The sequence below is a fragment of the Heptranchias perlo genome, chromosome 8, assembly GCF_035084215.1.
Source record: "Heptranchias perlo isolate sHepPer1 chromosome 8, sHepPer1.hap1, whole genome shotgun sequence".
NCBI classification, from domain to species: domain Eukaryota; kingdom Metazoa; phylum Chordata; class Chondrichthyes; order Hexanchiformes; family Hexanchidae; genus Heptranchias; species Heptranchias perlo.
In genome coordinates, this window is record NC_090332.1 from 75,621,250 (window position 1) to 75,635,234 (window position 13,985).

Below are 13,985 nucleotides of genomic sequence, written 5' to 3' on the forward strand. Positions count from 1 at the left end.
CCGTTGCCCTCCTGCTAGCAGGGGATGGGCCGCGATGCTGTTTAATTCCAAAGTATTAGGAGGTCTTCAGTTTATTTGTTAAGGCTGTTCTGTTTGCTGGTATTTGTCCTTGCAATGCTGATGAGCTCCAAGTTGTCATGGTGTTCTAGTAGGCTGGTCCCATGGGTGGGGACGGGAGGATCTGCTCTGTGCACTGTGTCTCACAATTGCAAATCTATTCGTGACATGTTTTTACCCAGAATGCACATAGGGTCTCCCTGCCCCGCCCTCCTGTCTGAGAAAGCTGGTCTAACCTCTAACTTGCACTCCCAGACAGGATCCGAAGAAACCCCGGGGCTAAAAGGATTAGATTATGAGGACAGGTTGCATAGACTAGACTTGTATTTCCTTGAATATAGAAGATTAAGGGGAGATCTAATCGAGGTGTTTAAGATGATTAAAGGAGTTGATAGATTCTCTCAATCTTTGCTATTTCCTTTGGTGGGGGAGTCAAGAGCCAAGTCTGGCACAGGCTTGATGGGCTGAATGGCCGCCTCCTGTGCTGCAATGATTCTAAGAAGGCATAACCTTAAAATTAGAGCGAGGCTGTTCAGGGGTGATGTCAGAAAGCACTTCTTCACACAAAAGGTAATGGAAATCTGGAACTCCCCCAAAACGCTGTTGAGGCCGGGGCAATTGAAAATTTCAAAACTGAGGTTGACAGATTTATGTTAGGTAAGGGTATTAAGGATTACTGAACCAAGGCATGTAAATAGAGTTAAGATACAGATTAGCCATGATGTAACTGAATGGCAGGACAGACTCGAGGTGCTGAATGGCCTACTCCTGTTTCGTTGTTCCTGTTGTCTCTTGAGCGATCCCCCTCTAACCCCTGTCCAGCAGTCTTTCAACATCTTATGGGTCTGTTAGTGGATTTTCCCGTTACTGTCGCTACAAAGGGGTTAATAATCCTTCAACGATAACTGCTGCACGATACAAGCCTGAGTGGTTATAAAATAGCAAGCTTTACTAGATTGACTCAGTACAGTACGACTGTCTTCAGGTTACATTAAATGATAAGCAATCAATACAACCTAGTTTTTCCCATGAATTCAGACTAATCAGATCTGACCTCCGTAGGTTGCCTGGCCAATGGACTTCTGACTGTCCCCCCTCGAGAGCTGTAACTTTCGGGTGGGAGCATGCCTTATCTTTATACTATTCGGCTGCGTTGTTCTGCACATAAGCATCTCTGTCCTTACCTCCTGGTTGTAAAACATCCCACTGTGCTGACTGTGAAAACAACCAAGGATGGCCTTGCAAGGCCCTGTCATGTCTACTGTTTACGTAGCCTTTCACTGTTATTAAGTCTTAGTATATGGTTTCTTAGCAACTATCTGGTTCAAACTGACTTTTGGTTGTTTTCACCATTCTAATGTCTCAGCATTCTTTCAATGACATCTTGGGTTTCTGTAAGTTATCTTTCTCACAGGTGCAGAACTTCGCCCCTTCACCCCCTTTAACATCCGCTCTCTTGCTAAGATGCTTAGTGATATGCAAGCTGGTATTCTTGCCTATGCTTGTTTCAAACCATATTCTTACAGGGTCCTATTATGGTGAGTGCATCCCTCAACTCCCTGCCCTCTTGTTCCTTCTAAACTCTAGACACATCATCTTGCACACGTTGCCTTCTCTCCCCATCCTTGCTGTTGTTCAAATTAAGACTCATCACGCAGTTTGATTCATTCTTTCCCTGGGACTTCAAAACCGATTCCTTTACCTCCTTCATTCTGCGTTTGTTGGATTTGAAATCCGAGCTTGCTGTGATCGGATTCATCTCATCTTCCCATTCTACGATCAACCTTTTTCACACCTGTACTTGACTTTTCACTTTCTCAATTTTAGAAAAAGAAGCTGGTCCCCCTCCTGAGAAAAATTGAAGAGGAGGAAATGGCTTGATCGGATCTGAGAACTGCTTCATATTGTGGACATGATGTGGAGATGCCGGTGATGGACTGGGGTTGACAATTGTAAACAATTTTACAACGCCAAGTTATAGTCCAGCAATTTTATTTTAAATTCAATTTAAAATAAAATTGCTGGACTATAACTTGGTGTTGTAAAATTGTTCATATTGTGGAAGTAAATTCAATAGTAACTTTCAAAAGGGAATTGGATAAATACTTCTTGAAGGGGAAAAAATTGCAGGGATTTGGGAAAAGAGCTGGGGAGCGCGACTAATTTGGACAGCTCTTTTTAAAAAAAAAGCTGGCACAGGCTGGATGGGCCAAATGACCACCTCCTGCGCTGCAAGATTCCATAATTCTATGATATTAATTCAAACCGTGGAGAAGGGTTGGCTGGAACAAAGAAGGGGTCCTTGCATATTTAGCAGGAAAATGAGGAAGAAATGCATGATTGGTGCTTATATAATATTTGATGTATTAAAAACATTGCCAGTTCACAGGGATGGACTCCAATCAGCATCATCTCTGTTGTTTTGGAAGTATTTGTGAGCCTGTTGTTTTTGGATTGGCCTTGGTCTGTGTATTTTTAGGTATATATTTGGCCAGGCGCAAGTTGCCTCTACATTGCCTATCAACACCAACTTGCATTTATATAGCGCCTTCAAAGTAATAAAACATCCCAAAGCGCTTCACAGTAGCATAATCAGTCAAAATTTGACACCAAGTCCAAGAAGGAGATATTAGCACAGGTGACCAAAAGCGTTGTCAGAGGGGTAGGTTTTAAGGAGCATTTTAAAGGAGGAGAGGGAGGCGGAGAGGTTTGGGGGGGGGATTCCAGAGCTTAGGGCCCAGTCGGCTGAAGGCATGGCCGCCAGTGGTGGGGTGAAGGAAGTGGGCGATGCACAAGAGACCAGAGTTGGAGAAGCGCAGCGATCTCAAAGGGTTGTAGAGCTGGAGGAGGTTGCAGAGTTAGGGAGGGGTGAGGAAACGGTGGGATTTGATCATGAGGATGAGAATTTTAAAATTGAGACATTCAGGGCCAATTTGGAACCAATTCATTCAGAGCCAATTTAAGTCAGCGAGCACTGGGGTGATGGGTGAGCGGGACTTAGTGCGAGTTAGGATACAGGCAGCAGAGTTTTGGATGATCTCAAGTTTATGGTGGGTGGAAGATGGGAAGCCGGCCAGGAGAGCATTGTAACAGTCAAGTCTGGAGGTAACAAAAGGCATGGGGCCTTCCTTTCTAAACCCAAGATTTCTTTTTTCGTTGTTCATTCTTGGGATGCTGGCATGGCCAGCATTTATTGCCCATCCCTAGTTGCTTTGTTGAGATGGTGGCTTGCTAAGCCATTTCAGAGAGCTGCTAAGAGTCAACCATGTTGGTCTGGGACTGAAGTCACATATAGGCCAGACCGGGTAAGGACGGCAGGTTTCCTTCCCTGAAGAACATTAGTGAACCAGTTGGGTTTCTACAAGAATCCAACAGCTTCAGGTGACACCAGATTTTTTAACTGAATTCAAATTCTCAAATTGCCACGGTGGGATTTGAACTCACGTTCTCTGGATTAATAGTCCGGTAACGTAACCCTTACACTACTGTGCCTATGTATATTCCTGCTGATTTGCCTGATGTAACAGCTACACCATTTAGTTTCCTTTTGCTAATGTTCCTTTAGCAAAGCTTTCTGATGGCATCTGACTTCACATCAATTTGAATTAAATGGTTCACTTGTGGGCCTGTAGTCATTTTGATTACTATTTATCTGAAAGGGATAATGAATATCAGCTGAAATGTCTCCGACTTGGTTAAAACATTTAGATGACTTGGAAGCTGTAAGCTGTCACAGAAATATTAAATGTATATGTGGAATGATTGGTGGCAGAAGGGTTGCAGAGTTCACATCTGGATAGCTTGAAGTTTGACAAAAAGTAACAGCTGGTCTTCGTGCTGCAGTAAAATTAGGTGATCAACATTGGAATTAAACCAATTTTACATCAATGCTGTTGGTGACTCTTCATGGAATGCTTTGATTTAGACTTTATATTCAATTGATTTGCCATTGTCCTGGGTGAAAAAATTTAGTTCCAAATAAATGGGGCTTCAGTACAAATGAAGGTGTTTCTTTTCAAATGTATTAATCTTATGTCTACACATACTTCCTGTCAATCTTTGCCCATTCTAAATTCCTCTGTCCACATGTACAGTGGAAACTGTACATAAACATGTCGCACTGCAGTTACACCCTCCTGAAGAAGATGGAGCACCACCAGTGGCAGGCAGGTGTAATTACAGTGTGACGTGTTTACATATAGTTTCCATTGTACATGTGGACAGAGGAATTTTGATAAGGACGGAATGTATGACTTTAAAAATAGGGACAGAATTACGTCATCATGCCTTGGTCCTGTTATCCCCTGCCCTTTAACCCCACTGCACCTTTGTGTTGACCCTCTCTTGTGTTCAGCAGCAAATTGGTTAGCATTACTGTAAGTCTACACGTGAAAAGTGAAAAAGAAAAGTCCCAAATGGGCAGAAATAGAGTGTGAGAGTCTGATTCTGTAAACCCGTTTGATCTCTTTGGTTGGTGTACAGTAGCTGCTGTTGTCTTGAGTTGTTCTGACCTGTTTTTCTCCTCTTCAAGGCTCAGTTTGACATTGCCGTTGCCAGTGAAATCATGGCAATCCTCGCCCTAACCGACAGTATGGCTGATATGAAGAATCGACTCAGTAATATAGTGGTAGCCAATGACCGGAAAGGACAACCGGTTACTGCAGAAGATCTGGTACGTACCAATCAGAGTTCTCATTTAAATATCAAAGCCATACGATGGAGGTGATATAGTCAGAGTACAAAATTAATCAGTGTAATTGCCATCAGAAAGATGGGTCATTTCTGAATTAACTCTGCTTCCAGCTCTAGTGGAAATAAAGAATTTGCATTTATATAGTGTCTTTCACAACTTCAGGACGTCCCAAAGGGCTTTACAATCAATTAAGTACTTTTGAAGTGTAGTCACTATTCTAATGTAGGAAACAGCAAGCTCCCACGAACAGCAATGTGATAATGACCAGATAATCTGGTTTAGTGATGTTGGTTGAGGGATAAATATTGGCCAGGACCCGGAGAGAGCTCTCCTGCTTTTCTTCAAAACAGTGCCACGGGATCTTTTACATCCACCTGAAAGGACAGACAGGGCCTCGGTTTAACGTCTCGTCCGAAAGAAGGCACCTCTGACAGTGCAGCACTCCCTCTGTACTGCACTGGGAGTGTCGGCCTGGATTATGGGTTCAAGTCTCTGGGGTGGGACTTGAACCCACGACCTTCTGACTCAGAGGCGAGAGTGAGGCCGACTGAGCCACAGCTGAAACTAAAGAAGGATATCTTCTCCTCTTAAATATATTTTGGAACAAAGGACCACCAAAATAATGCTTTAAAATTGCATTTATCATGCCCTCTGTGCTCCCGGATAGGAAAGTAAACAGAACATTGTGATCCTTTAAATGCTGATCCAACTCGGGCCCAGCAGGACAGCTTTTCAATGGCAGCTTTTCAATTTCTCCCAAATTAAACATTTTTTTTCTCAACCTCACGAAACAAATGAAACACCAGCAGGAAGTAGTACACTGGCAAGACTGAAATCTGGTTAAAGATTTGTATTCTCGAATCCCAGCTGTTGGTTTTATTTCTTTATTGATTCCTAAAGCTTGGGGCTTGGTACCTCCTGCTGCCGGGGGTCCGGGTACTCACCAAAGTGATGGGAGGGAGGAAAGGGACCGTGTCGTAGAATGCATCTTGCATCATCCCCCTCCCGATCTCTGGAACCGCCTCCAGACCTACAACCCTCGGAGATCTTGGCGTTCCTCCGACTCTGGCCTCTTGTGCATCTCCCATTTCCTTTGCCCCACTATTTACGGCCATGCCCTCAGCTGTCTAGGCCCTATGCACTGAAGTTCCCTCCCTAAACCCCTCTACCTCCTTCTTTAAGACGCTGCTTAAAATCTACCTCTTTGACTAAGCTTTTGGCCACCTGTCCTAATGTTTCTTTCTTTAGCTCAATGTCAATTTTTGTCTGATTTATGCGCCTGTGAAGCATCTTGGGACGTTTTACTACGTTAAAGGCGCTATATAAATGCAAATTGTTCTCAGTTTTTTTAAAAATGGTTCCTGTTGGGTGAAAATAATTTTTAAAGTATTTCCACATATCAAATACAGTCTACATTGGAACGTCTAGTTAATGCAAGTCTAATTTCTCACTCGAGGTTTTACTTCGTCTTGCAATAAGTTGCTTGCCATTCCCTAGTGTGTGTGTGTGTCCTTTTATATAAATTGTGGCATACATTCTTAGCAGAAGTCCATTCGAAATTTTCATTGAACTTTAAGCAGTCGTATTGGTGAAGGGTCCAATTGACTGTTAATGTGGGATCTGGTTAAATGCAGGTCAAACTTGGCAAAAGGATGGCATGAAAAAGCGATTTAAAATCTTAAATGAAACCACATTAAAGTACTGAATGTTTCATGACTTGAAGGGGCTTCAATATTAGAATTCTAATTAAATATTCCTTTTAATGGAATGTACAATTATGTAACTGTTTCAAGTCCTGCCACAAATAGTTAACGTGTTCTGTGTAGACGCAAATTAAAACATGGATTTGTTACTGCATTGAAAACTCAAATCAAAGGCCCAGCCTAACCATTGTCTCTAGTTTCAGTTAACATGGTTATTTAAAGGCAAGTACTGTCTACTCTGAATTGCCCCCTTGATCATTTAATTTTACACCCTGACAAACCCCTCTGACTTTTCTGAGGATGTTACCGATGAATTCAGCAACTCCCCAAGGTATACTTTATTCGGGTTTCGGGAAGCTTTTGTCAAATGTCCACATGACAGAATTCTAATTGAACTAAGGCTGCGTTCGCACGACAGATGTGGTGTTGGTGCGGAGCCGTATCACTTTGCACTTATAGTGCAAGGTGAAGTTTAAATCTGGAATCTGAGCTCAACCTGACTTCGCTGTGAAGCGGAGAGTGACTCGCTCCTCTAGGTCTAGAGAGTTTAGGCACAAGTTATGAAGAAGCCAAAGTTCAGATATTCCCAAGTGTACGATTGAAGTTTAACCATCTTAGACTACACAGCCTTCCGGCCTGGAGCATAGGTAATTTTCCTGCTGTTTGTCCAGCTCAGATCACCTACCCATAAGAACGAAGAAAGATTTGCATTTATATAGCACCTTTCACGACCTCAGGATGTCCCAAACCGCTTTACAGCCAGTGAAGTACTTTTGAAGTGTAGTCACTGTTGTAAGGTAGGAAATGTGGCAGCCAAAATTGTGCACAGCAAGGTCCCACAAACAGCAATGTGATAATGACCAGATAATCTGTTTGTGATGTTTGAGGGATAAATATTGGCCAGGACATTGGGGAGAACTCTTTGAAATAGTACCATGGCATGTTTTATGTCCATCTTAGAGGGCAGATGGGGGTGTCGGTTTAACGTCTCATCTGAAAGACGGCACCTCTGACAGTGCATCACTCCCTCAGTACTGCACTGGGAGTGTCGGCTGGATTATGTGCTCAAGTCTGGAGTGGGACTTGAACCCACCACCTTCTGACTCAGACGAGAGTGCTACCAACTGAGCCACAGCTGACACAGAAGTATTAACTTTGCAGGGCTGTCTGGAGCTGGATGGGAGGAGTTGTCACCCCACCCCCATCCCAGTCACTGGTCTGCTCCTCCGTGTCCAATAGGCTGGCTGCCTTCTGGAATACCGCAAACTTGTCTGATGCAGTTTTCGCATCGGATTCTCCCACCCTCCCAGTTGGGTTTTTAAGACAATCCGACAGCTTCATGGTCACTTTTATCTATACAGATTTGTTTTTGAAAACTGAATTCAAATTCTGAAACTACCATGGTGGGATTTGAACTGACGTTCTCTGGATTATTAGTCCAGAATTTCTATCTGGTAATGACATGAATTATAACACTACTAATATGCCTACTTCTGTCCATTTGAAAACCATATTTTGTTCCTAAAAAGTAACTTTCTCTGTACTCTCTGTGCAGGGGGTCAGTGGTGCACTAGCTGTTCTGATGAAAGATGCTATTAAACCAACCTTGATGCAAACGCTGGAGGTAAGAACACCCATTGTAAAAGAGCCACAATCCTGAGTCAGGAAAAGAAAGAACTTGCATTTATATAACTCCATTCACAACCTCAGGACGTCCCAAAGCGCTTTACAGCCAATGAAGTACTTTTGAAGTGCAGTCACTGTAGTAATGTAGGGGAAACAGCAGCCAATTTGTACACTGAAGGGTCCCACAAATAGCATTGAGATAAATGACCAGATGATATTTTTAGTGGTGTTGGTTGAGGGATAAATATTGGCCGGGACACCGGGGAGAACTCCCTTGCCATTGTCATTGGGTCTTTATGTCCATCTGAGAGGGAAGATAGGGCCTCGATTTAACATCTCACCTGAAAGACAGCACCTCCGACAGTGCAGCATTCCCTCGGTACTGCACTGGGAGTATCAGCCTAGATTACGCGCTCAAGTTTCTGGAGCGGGGCTTGAATCCGTGACCCTCTGACTCGGAGGCGAGAGTGCTGCCACTGAGCCAGGGCTGACACCTAACAAGGTACTTGGTACAGGAATAGGCCGTTCCACCTCTCGTGCCCATGCTGATATTCAGTTAGATCATGGCTGATCTATATCTCAACTCCATTTACCTGCCTTTGCTCCATAACCCTTACCCAACAAAAATCTTCTATCGATATAGTTCTGGGAAGACTGACAAAAAAAGGAAAGGGCTTTGGAATCTGTTAAAGCTCCAATTGCTGGATATTTGGCGAATGGATTTCAGCAGCTAATAGTTATTGTGTCTCTTGCTGGGTCCTGAAATCCCTCTCTTTGTATTTGCCTCTTCCTGTTTCTTGTTTTCATGCTTTGTAAAGGATGGCTGAATATCAATGCCTGAGAACTTTCCATTGTGGCACTTTCTCTTTCCCCCTGTGCTAGTGAAAGGGCAGTTCATGTTTTCACAGATGGAGCTTGAGGGGCCTGTGAGGGGCAGGGAACATGTGGCAGGTTCGGAACAGTTTTTAAAGTCAAGGTCATTTTTTTAAAAAAAAATGTACGGATTCATGTAAAATTAATTGCATTTAAAGGAAAAGTTAGAAAAATTCAGTCTTCAGCCTTGAAAGGAGGTGAGTGAGAGGGGAGTTTATAGACTCACTAAATGGAATAGAACACGGAGAGTGAGATTTGTCTCGGGGTGATGGTGAAATCGGTAATCAATTTTACACCTCACCCCATTTTCTTTTCCACGGAAGTCAATGGAAAAGTCGGGCGAGGTGTAAAATGGACTGCCGATTTGCTATCTCACGTTTTGTGCTACTGCCCGAGATGCATTTCACCCTCGGTATTTCGGGTTAAACCAGGTTGAAGCACAAGGGGACATGGGTCCAAACTGGGAAAATGCAGGTTTAGGACAGATTTCAGGAAGCCCTTCGTGCCAAGAGAGATTAACAAGGTCAGTGGGTAGGGTAATGGAGCCACTGAAGAGGTGGTTGGATGATGTGAGGTGAGATGGGGAAGATTACATAGAATTTTAAGCACAGAAACAGGCCATTCTGCGCAGCTGGCCTGAGCTGTAGTTCATGCTCAACATGAGCCTCCTCCCACCCTACTTCATCTCACCATATCAATATATCCTTCTGTTCCTTTCTCTGGTGTGTTTATCTAGCTTCCCCTTAAATGCATCTATGCTATTCGCCTCAACAACTCCACGTGTAGCGTGTTCCACATTCTCGCCACTCTCTGGGTAAAGAAGTTTCTCCTGAATTCCCTATTGGATTTATTAGTGACTATCTTATAATTATGACCCTAGTTTTAGACTCCCTCACAAGTGGAAACATCTTCTCCATGTCTACCCTATCAAATCCCTTCATAATTCTAAAGACCTCTATTAGGTCACCTCTCAGTCTTTTTTCTAGAGAAAAGAGCCACAGCCTGATCAGTCTTTCCTGATAGGTATCACCTCAGTTTTGGTATCAGCCTTCTCTCTTCAAGTGAAGGGAGGATGGTGGGTTTCTATGCAAGGATCGGCTGAAATGTAAAATGTAAAGGGTGCATGTCATAGAAATGTTGTCATTTTCAGTTTCTGAAGCAAACTAGTTATTCTGGCCATTTCAAAGTTACTGAATTTTGTTTTATGGCACATTTGCACTCCAGCAAGCCAACTGGGAAGGATTCACTTCAGGTTTGGGGAGTCGATTCACACCTGCTTCCAAAACCCCATCCTCCTCCTGGGGTTTGAAGACAATTGACACAGTTGCTTGTGACGTGTGTTACAGCAAAGCGACACATTCACACCGAAAAGTTTTCTTTAAAATAATTTTACCAGCCTAAGGCCGCCTACTTCCACCTCCGTAGTATTGCCCTTCTTCACACCTGCCTCAACCCATCTGCTGCTGAAACCCTCACCCATGCATTTATTACCTCCAGACTTGACTATTCCAATGCTCTCCTGGCCGGACTCCCATCTTCCATCCTTTTGTAAACTTGAACTCATCCAAAACTCTGCTGCCCGTATCCTGATTCGCACCAAGTCCTGTTCACCCTCTGCTCGCTGACCTAATTGGTTCCTGGTCCAGCAATGCCTCGATTTTATAATTCTCATCCTTGTGTTCAATTCCCTCCATGGCCTCGGCCCATCCTGTCTCTGTAACCTCCTCCAGCCCTACAACCCTCCGAGAACTCTGCGTTCCTCCGATTCTGGCCTCTTGCACAAATCACTATGTAACCTTCTGTATACCGGGGAATACAAGCCTAGTTTATGTAATCTCTCCTCATAATTCAACCCTTGGAGCCCTGGTAACATGCTGGTGAATCAGTGCTGCACTCCTTCTGAGCCATTTTTATCGCTCCACAGTCGACGGCCATGCCTTCAGCTACCTAGGACTTAAGCTCTGGAACTATCTCCCTAAACCTTTCAGCTTCTTATGTGGCTCAGTCTAGATCACTAAAATTTAGTGGTCAGGTACAAAAATTAATCAAAAAGGCTAATGGAATGTTGGCCTTTGTATCTAAAGGCCTAGAATATAAAGGGGAGGAAGTTTTGCTACAGCTATACAAAGCCCTGGTTAGATCACATCTGGAATACTGTATATAGTTCTGAGCACCGCACCTTAGAAAGGATGTATTGGACTTGGAAGGAATGCAGTGCAGAGTCACCAGAATGTTACCAGGGCTCCAAGGGTTAAATTATGAGGCGAGAATACATAAACTAGGCTTGTAATCCCTGGAATATAGATGGTTACGGGGTGATTTGATTGAGGTTTTTAGGGATTTTGAAAGGAAATTGATAGGGTAGATAGAGAGAAACTTTTTCTGCTGGTTGGGGGGGGCGGGGGGGTCTAGGACAAAGGGATATAGCCTGACAATCAGAGCCAGGCCATTCAGGAGAGAAGTTAGGAAACACTTCATCATGCAAAGGGTGGTAGAAATGTGGAACTCTCCCACAAAAACTGGTAGATGCTGGTTCAATTAATAATTTTAAATCTGAGATTGATAGATTTTTACTAGCCAAGGAATATGGAGCGACGGTGGGTGGATGGAGTCAGTATACAGATCAGCCATGATCTCATAGAAGGGCGGAACAGGCTCGAGGGGCTGAATGGCCACCTCCTGTTCCTACGGTCTCAAATTTTGTCTGATAGCATTCCTGTGAAACGCCTTGGCCCATTTTACTACGTTAAAGGTGCTATATAATTGCAAGTTGTTGTTGAGAACCCATAAAACCCTCCCGCTATATAGGACTAACCACCCTATCCTCTGGTATAAAGATGGTTACGGCCATGGAAGGAACATTCATGCTGCGCGTGGCCTATCGGACTGTTAATCAGCCTGCGAATCCTTCCATTATGTCACGCTATTCTTCAAGGGAATAGTGTGAAAATACGAATACAACAACCATCTCCCCAGGTGCCAACTCCACTATGTGTGTCTCAAACCCGTGTTTCCTCAACTGAGCGAATTATCAAACTCCTTTCTGATTGGAACTTGAAATCAAAGAATGCACTCACAATGGAGCAAAATGGGGAGGGTCGGCAACAACAGCAGCTGTCATCGCCCACAGGGTGTACTTTGGCCTCACTCCCACAGGTGGCGTAAGAGTTCCATTTCTGCTCATCCTGAGTCCACTCCACAGTATGGATTCATCCTGGTTTCCATCCAGAGACCTCTATGCTTTTATCTGTCTCAACAAAATCTTTGAATCCATCTGGGTAAGTATTTGTGAGCCACAGCAAACCAATTTGATACTTAACCTTAAGGCTGAGACTAGTAGCTGTTGAGTGCAAAGTGTAGCCAGCTAGACCTATGGGCTGTGACTTGTAGCCAGCTTGAGATGTCAGCCATGGTTCAATTGGTAGCACTCCCGCCTCTTAAGTCAGAAGGATGAGGGTCCAAGCCCCACTCCAGAGACACGAGCACATAATCGAACATTACGTACGTACGAATTAAGAACAGGAATAGGCCATTCGGCCTCTTGAGCCTGCTCTGCCATTTGATAAGATCATGGCTGATCTGATTACGACCTCAACCCTACTTTCCCGCCTACCTAGCTTTACTCCCTTGTTAATCAGGAAGCTAACTCAGCCTTAAAAATATTCAGTAAACATGCCTCTAGCGCTCTCTGGGGAAGGGAGTTCAACAGACTCGCGACCCTCAGAGAAAAAATTTCTCCTCCTCTCCGTCTTAATTGGGAGACCCCTTATTTTTAAACTGTGGCCCCACAAGGGGAAACATCCCTTCGGCATCTACCCTTTCTAGTCCCCTCAGGATCTTACATGTTTCAATAAGATCACCTCTCATTCTTCTAAACTCCAATGTATGCAGGCCCAACTTGTCCAATCTTTCCTCATAAGATAACCCCTCATCCCAGGAATCAGTCGAGTGAACCTTCTCTGAACTGCCTCCAAAGCAATTATGTCCGTCCTTAAATAAGGAGACCAAAACTGCACACAGTGTTCTAGATGTGGTCTCACCAAAGCCCTGTACAACAGTAGCAAAACATCTCTACTTTTATATTCCATTCCCCTTGCAATAAATGACAACACTCCATTTGCCTTCCTAATCACTTCCTGTGTCTGCATACTAACTTCTTGTGATTCATGTACTAGGACACCCAGATCCCTCTGTACCTCAGAGTTCTGCAGTCCAGGTTAACACTCCCAGTGCAGTACTGAGGGAGTGCCGACAGAGTTTTGGATGAGCTGAAGTTTACGGAGGGTGGCAAATGGGAGGCCGGCCAGGAATTGGGTACTCTTAATGCCTCGCCCAAATGAGTGTTACTCATCTATAAGCCTTGGAACTGAGTGTTGGCAGCCTGTTCAACTGTGGGGACATTACGTTGGAAACTGGGCAGTGGGGCAGCTAAAATGGAGTTGATGAAATACCCACTCTGTTCCTACTCCGTTCCAATTTTAAAATGCCTGATTTTTCAGGTATGAGGATCCCGCCTGAGTCGGGCAGGAGTCTCATACATGTATGTAAATCAGAGTCCTATTACATCAATTCGACCCCAACGCTATCTTAACCCGGAAGAGAGCGAGGCTCCTGCAGCGGCCACACTGGGCAGCTACAAGCAGATCGGAAAACTGAAGAGGCCTCTCCAGGTAAAACTTTGCTCTGGGGGTCAGGAGGAGCAGGAGAGCCCCTCTGGGCCCCACAAGGTAAGTGTAGATCTACCTTGCCCCAGACATTTTATTTCTCCCCCCACCTCCTTCCCAGAACTGCTGCCTTCAACCAGTTCCCACTTCCAGTTGGGCTCGCTGAGTCTGGTCAGGAGTAGCAACCCTGGCCAAATGTCCCCTCACTGCCACCCTGGCTGGAACCTTGGATCTTCTGCCACCCGACTCACTGAATAAATTCTTTGAGCCATCAGTGGGGAGCGAGATTTTGGATGCCTTTTATTCAAAAACAATACTAGTTATCACACTTTGGTTGAGTAATTCCCCTGCCTTATCCCATCTGCTGCG

General features: G+C 44.2%; 1 protein-coding gene across 3 annotated transcripts in view; it reads left to right on the forward strand.

Annotated features, from left to right (window-relative positions):
• Window positions 1-13,985, forward strand: part of mthfd1l (methylenetetrahydrofolate dehydrogenase (NADP+ dependent) 1 like) — a 171,023-nt gene that overhangs the window by 64,295 nt on the left and 92,743 nt on the right. For all 3 annotated transcript variants that reach the window (XM_067989356.1, XM_067989354.1, XM_067989355.1), the window contains 2 exons: window positions 4,589-4,729; window positions 8,009-8,077. In XM_067989356.1, the coding sequence (XP_067845457.1) occupies window positions 4,589-4,729; window positions 8,009-8,077 (210 nt within the window). The remainder of the gene's footprint in view (window positions 1-4,588; window positions 4,730-8,008; window positions 8,078-13,985) is intronic.